General features: G+C 39.5%; 1 protein-coding gene across 1 annotated transcript in view; it reads right to left on the reverse strand.

Annotated features, from left to right (window-relative positions):
• Positions 1-3,252: 3,252 nt before the first annotated feature.
• LOC132974802 (proprotein convertase subtilisin/kexin type 5-like) overlaps positions 3,253-6,655 on the reverse strand; it is a 27,107-nt gene continuing 23,704 nt past the window's right edge. The window contains exons 14-16 of the mRNA XM_061039076.1: positions 6,566-6,655; positions 5,569-5,764; positions 3,253-4,141 (exon numbers count right to left, since the gene is read on the reverse strand). The exon at positions 6,566-6,655 is cut by the window's right edge and continues 11 nt beyond it. Coding sequence (XP_060895059.1) covers positions 3,726-4,141; positions 5,569-5,764; positions 6,566-6,655 — 702 coding nt within the window. The 3' untranslated portion in view covers positions 3,253-3,725. The remainder of the gene's footprint in view (positions 4,142-5,568; positions 5,765-6,565) is intronic.

Genomic DNA, 6,655 nt, shown 5'->3' on the forward strand with positions numbered 1-6,655 from the left:
ACCAGGCCAACTCGCAGGAATGGCTTGAGCGCCTGAAAGGTCCAGTGAATGGGTCCTCCCAGGATATGATTTTATCAAAGTATGCACATTGGATCATGTTAGCGCTAGCATCCTGGCTAACATTAGCTCGCTCTGGTCTTGCTTACGTTGGTAACATTACCAAAAAATAATGCTTTTATCATTTTAAAAGAAGGGGTTGACATTTTGAAACAGGTTACAATTTACTGAAGCAACAAAAGATAAAATGTGTTTTTGTTGCTTTACGAGGTAATGGTGAGTATTTATGTGTGAAATTAAACTTTGTCATTGTTGCTTCAAATTAAGATGGACCATGTTTTTGTTTACCTACATGGGCCCTTCCACAGCAAGCAACTGGACCCTTTATCCCCCCTTATGAGTCTACATGAACCATAGTCTATAGCTAACAGGTCATTAAAGGCAGGGTGGGTCATTTTCAAAATGTCTTTCATGTCTTTAGAAACCTTTAAAAGTGTATCTGGAGAAAATGACTCACCCTGCCTTTAACCAAGAGTTTACCATCAAAAACCTCCTAATTACTGCTTATTAATAAGAAAGTTAGGAAGTTGTGGAACGTGAATTATGATCGTAATATGCTTTTCTTAATTTGGCCCTTATAAGGTAGAAGTGAGAAGACGCATATTAAGATATTGTGACCTGAATTTAAAGTATTACTGAATTGGTCAACACCATGTTCTTACCAAAAGACTTCAGTATAAACCATCCAGGAAGTGTGTTATCATGCGTTAGGCCTTGAGAGCCAATGGTTTAAGCAGATCATTTACTTGGAACCCTTGGACGTTTTTGTTCGGTGACACGTTTGTGTTAATCTCTGAAGGCTTCAATAATGGTAACAATAAAGACAGATATGTTTGTTGCCTTTTTATGCAGCGTTAAAACCAACAACGTCAATGTGTTCCTTTTTATCACCTCGTGTGAAACAGATGAGGAACCAGGAAGATTTTTTAAAATCTCTGCAGACTTTCCCATGACTTGTTTTTATCTCAGGGAAGCAGCGATGGCAGCCAGGTGCACGACCATGAAGTCACAACATGTCTCTAAACTAAACATGGACACGTTCACAGACATGCAGATGGTAGCATTTAACAGTCGCCTAAACAAGAGGAAAAGACTCACCAAACATTACCCACTCTTTATAGCTGTGGTTCTCGACTGGTGGGTCGGGACCCAAAAGGGGGTCGCGGAGCTGTTTTCTGAGGGTCGAAAACATGTGACTGGAAAAAAACCCAAAAAGTGTCAAAAAGTCTATGAAGCGATCTTAAAACATGTTGGTTTTGTTCCATCACAAGTGGACGATTTTCCATTCAATAAATCTGATTGGTCAAAACAATACCAGAAATTTGGGTCACTTTTAATGAAGGAGTTGGTGGTGGGTCCTTAGGCTAGACCAGTTGAGAACCATACTGTATCAAAGCATGGTCATAGGTGAGCTGCTGTAAGGAGCGAGCCTTAGTACTAAAGTTCACACTCAAACATCAACCAGGACGGGTAAGTTTTTCTAAACAGCATCAGTGGAACAGACGTACTGCATCATTTCATGTTGGATAAAACATCAGACCATTTTTAACTTAAAGGATTTATTTCAGAAAATGTAAACAACACAGAAACACAAATATGAGAGTTAACACAACTTTCCCTGATGTTTTACAGAAATCATCATCTTCGTTTTGTTTTTTTTTACATCTATGACTTTTAAAAAAAAGGCTTTAAACAAAGTGAACAGTTTTCAAAATATCAAAGTAAACCAGTTTTTTAGTTACAAACTGCTATTAGAAAGAGGTAAATCACCAGACTCTACGTTGCCAAGTAACCACATCTGACACGCTCACTCATTAATCAAACAGATTTCAGGTTAAATGATTAAATATACAGGTGATTACAACTTTGTATGTTTTAATGCATGAACATTTTTTGGGCTTGCCGATAAACATACACCTTTTTGTCCAATCATCTAACTGGTCAAATGTTTTCAGCAAATTTAATTATTCAGTTTAAAAAAAAAAAAAAAAATCATCAAAGTCATGGGAAACAAGTCGGCCAAATGTTATCAACTTGCACCTAAATTAGTAAAACTAAATCATGGGATGGAGATGGTTTTACACGGTTTATCTCGATGAAAAGATGCCCTGTTGGGAGAGAAAATTATATTTGATAGTCAGAAAGATATGACATTAGCAGCACTAATAAGATCAGGAAGCGTAACTACAGGCAGTGTAGTGAATTCAAGCTTCTGTTTTTATTCCTTTTTTGAAGTGCTTGTTACGGTCCTTGTTATAGTACCTCTTTGGATTATATGTGATGCTGTCTCATTTTAGACAAACCTCATTCACTTTTGTTTGGTACATTACTCCATCCTCGTCCTCACTGTATCTCTTACAAAATGTGATAAGATCTCAAATCTTAAAAACCGGAGTACTGCAGAGAAAAATCTAATTGTTTCTTTCAAGATTTTGTAAAAAAATAAAAATAAATGTGGTCCCAAAAGACAAAAAGAACTAAAATGTTAAAAACACACACAAACTGATCAGTGCCATCTATTGAACCAGCTTACATTCATATGGGGAGTGTTTTAAAGGGCTGGAGACGAGTTTAAGCAGAAAACAATCAGGTTTGATGACTAAACGTCTCATGGAGTGACTGGAGTGTCTTCAAGATGATGCCTGGTAATAATTACTTTGAAAATACTTTGTTCAAAAGAAACTTTCACACTCAAACGAGTAGGAGTGACTCCAAATAGTCAAATATTCCACGACCCGTTCAAAAGAGCCTCATTCCACTGCCAACCTTTCAGATATACGGGAGTGTTCAATGTCTCATACTACATAGATATGTCTGTTTACCAAATAAATCAGGACTCATTTCTTATCTTGGTATAAATATCAATCTATTCATACTTTTAGGCAATTCTGAAAATGACTCTTAGTCGTGTGCATGAAGAAATCACACCCAGTTGTTGATTGAGGCAGCGTATCCACATGTTCGGTATTTCAACTCAAGGCTCTCGTTGGCTATAATCGGCTGGGAACAGTGAATGGAAGGTCCTAATTGGCCAAATAAGGTGTCAAACAGAAGGTCAGGGTATGGTCGCCATTTTGATGTATCGCAGTCGGAGATAATTCCTTCATAAAAATGAGTTATTACAGAAAGTTCAGAGGGAAATTGGTAACAGTGGTGACAAATTTGGATCGCGGGGACCCTTGCTGGTGCAGCAGGACCGTTTATATCTGAAAATTACAATCGGAAAAGTTCAGTAAATCTCTAAATGTCTGTCTTTGTTTCTTTGTTGGTGTCTGACTGATGCGTAGATTGTGGTTGCTGTGGTGGTTGAATCCGCACACACACACTGACGTCGGTGTGTGTACGGGTTCTTTTTAGTAAATGAGCATGTGTAATATCGCTATGAGCTCATCAGACTTGATGAGTGAGAAAAAGGACGGATCAAGTCCGATCATAGAATAAAATGTTATTCCAAGTCTAGAAGACAAAAAGTGAATTATCTTTATCTGTTTCAAATGAGAATATGGGTTAATCATAGAAAAAACGACATTCGACGATCAGTTGACGCAAAATCTGACCAATCACATTCGAGTATGTAGAACCCTAACAAACGACAAACAACATATTTAGACTTGTGTCACATTTCAGAGGATATTTTCTTCCCCTTCAGGTCTTTTGAGCTTTCTCCTTCAACCGAACGAGTAGCTCTCATCGTCGTACTCGAGCTCAATCTCCTCCTCGTCCAAGAGTCCGTACTTGAACTTTTTGTACACCGTCCCGTCTTGCCCCATGTACACAATATCTTCATCGTCCTCCTCCTCCTCGTCCTCACCCTCCATGATTCGGTCGCTGTACTCCCCGAATGAAGAGGTGGCTGGTTGCGCGGCGACGCCTCCGTTAGTGTCCAGTTTCTCGTAGCCTCCAGCTTTGATTTTTGGTGCGAGGGTTTGGGATTTGGATCGAGTGTTGAGGTAGAGGAAGACCCCTCCTCCCATAGCGAGGATGAGTAGGACGCAGGCGGTGATGAGTTGCCTGGTGGTGGTGTGTTGAGCCTCTATATCCCAAGTGTCCTTTATGACAAAGTTCACTCCCATGATGCACTCGTCTGGAAAGAGAATGGGACCGAGCGTTAGCTGAAATCAGACATGAGGTAATATATCGTCGTCCTAACTCGTGTGACACAATTATTTAACCGCTGGTGCCAAACATCTATTTTTAAATTAGAAAAACAACAACACTCTAAACAGATTTCCCTGCCAATTTGAGTCACTACTCCATGAATCCTCACGTCGGCTCTTATGATATGAATGAGGGTAACGTGAACAGAAGTTTGATTGGCCAAAGAAGAAGAAGACAGCGGGATAATGAAAGACAGCGGTGAAAGGATGCAGCGTGATGAGAGGTGAAACTGACACCAAATTGCAGTGAATAAACACATAAATCCTTCACTTCACCTTTTTAAGGGGGTTTCATATTCTTCATATCTGTCTTGCTATTTATCGATTCTTGAATCCCTGTATCGTCATATCATCATTATCGATGGTGTTGCATATCGCCTATCCTACCAAATCATCTCATATCTTGAGTTACCCTACATTTTCCATCTCTTATTATTGTAGAATGGAGGTTTATAGTTTCATCGTGGGCCATGTATTACATCGTATCGTAAAGTGTTGTAGAACTCAAAATCGGTCTCCAAATGATCTATTTCTTATTTATTTTTAACACCACTCTTTTAACCGCTTATAACAATTATTTATGACCTATTCATCATGCTTTTAATAGAGCCACTTGTATGTGTGTGTTTCTGTTGTTGTTTTTGTGTCTAGCTGTATGCGCACTGATGCTCTTTTACACAAAGACCACTATTTGAAGGTCTCGGCTCGGAATCAAAAGCATTTTTACGGCTGCTACCTTCCCGGTGTTAGAGTCTAAGTTAGTGACACGCCCCCTGCACCCAAGATGATGATTTTTTTGTCATATTTATGGTCTTGTCTTGTCTCGGTCTCTCCGCGCCTTGGTCTTGGTCTTGACTCTGTCTCGACCCCTAAATGGCTTGGTCTTAGTCTCGGAGCACTCTGGTCTCGGTTAGTTTGGTCTTGACAACAACACTAGTATCGTATCATATCGTGAGCTACCTTTCGATTCCCCCTCTTAGACATGTCCCTTATACTTGGTTTTGGTCCTGATCAATCTTCATGTGATTTACAAGACTCTCTTTTTTAATGAAAGGCAGTCTTGTTGTTGACTGCCAGAGGCTGAGAAAGCTTGGAAAATCCTGTAATATGAACTAATTTAACATCATGCAAAAAGTCTGGAAGCCTTTTTTTGGCGGTAACATGAAACTCATGTCTGCACGGTGAGGAAGCCAGAAACCTAATTCATTACACAGAGCAACCGTTACAGATAACAGATGCACAAAAAACACACAAATCAACAAGATTTCTCCAATTCCAGAAGAATTTGACTTATTCATTAGATTTCTTCAGGTCATGTTCATGAGTGTGTTCATGAGTGTGTTCTTCTGCTCACCCCATGAGATGCTGCAGTTACAGCACTCCCAGGACAACGGTTTACCGTCGTGCCGTGCTTTGTCTCCACAGCAGGACAAGCAGCGGCCGTCGTCTGACAGCATCTGGAGGGCAGGACACACTGTGCAGTTCTTTGATGTGGGACCTCGGCAGTCAAGGCAGGACGGGTCACACGCTTTACAGATTGGATCATCGCCCTGATGAAACAGAGGAATGTGTAATAAAGCAGACTTTTATCTCTAAACTAACTACTTTACTACAAACTACAGCAATGATCTAAATCTAAAATATACCCCAGAGGATCTAGGCGTCATCTTTCACCAGCATGAAATGTCTTTTGACACATCATGTCACTCTGTTATCTAATCCTGTTTCTGAGAAATATCGCAAAAAATCGGATCAATATTCTCTCCCTGATTTCCGACTCCATCCACTGTCCCGTCTCTACGGCATAAAAAGCCCCCAAAATTAAAAACAAAAGAAGAAAACTTGTTGTTATTACCTCTACACAAACTTCAGCAAAACAAGAGAGAGAGTCATGATTTCTTTACTTTTATTTTCATATTTTAAATAAGTTTCAGCTGAAATAAATGAACTATTGATTTACTACGGTGGCCCTGAAGTGTAAAGCACAACGACAAATCACAAAACACAACGAAAAAACGAACGCACTCTACCTTTTTAAACAAGAGGAAAATGCTGCTTTAGTTAACTTTTAAGAAGCATTTACTTCCTGTTAAAAAGACAGACAGTGCGTTCGTCCAATCAGCGACGATTATTGTTGACTGCAGGTACCTTAGAAGTTATTTTGTTTGTTTTCTTATTTGTAGTTGTCGTTCTGCTTTGCACTTCAGGGCCACCGTAATTTACTTTATTTACGATGGTTATTATAAAACTTGACTTACTGATTCACTTTGGGTGATTTGAACAATATGTAAAAGGTGAATTCAATATTACCACTCCTGAATAGTGAATAAAAACACAAGCTTGAGGGTCACCTTTGACGCAGCGTAGAAGCCTACAAGACATTTGGATTCACAGATTCCACCCATGTACTTGAAGCCGTCATAACAGGACTGGCAGGAAGA

This window comes from Labrus mixtus, chromosome 5 (assembly GCF_963584025.1).
Source record: "Labrus mixtus chromosome 5, fLabMix1.1, whole genome shotgun sequence".
Taxonomy (NCBI): domain Eukaryota; kingdom Metazoa; phylum Chordata; class Actinopteri; order Labriformes; family Labridae; genus Labrus; species Labrus mixtus.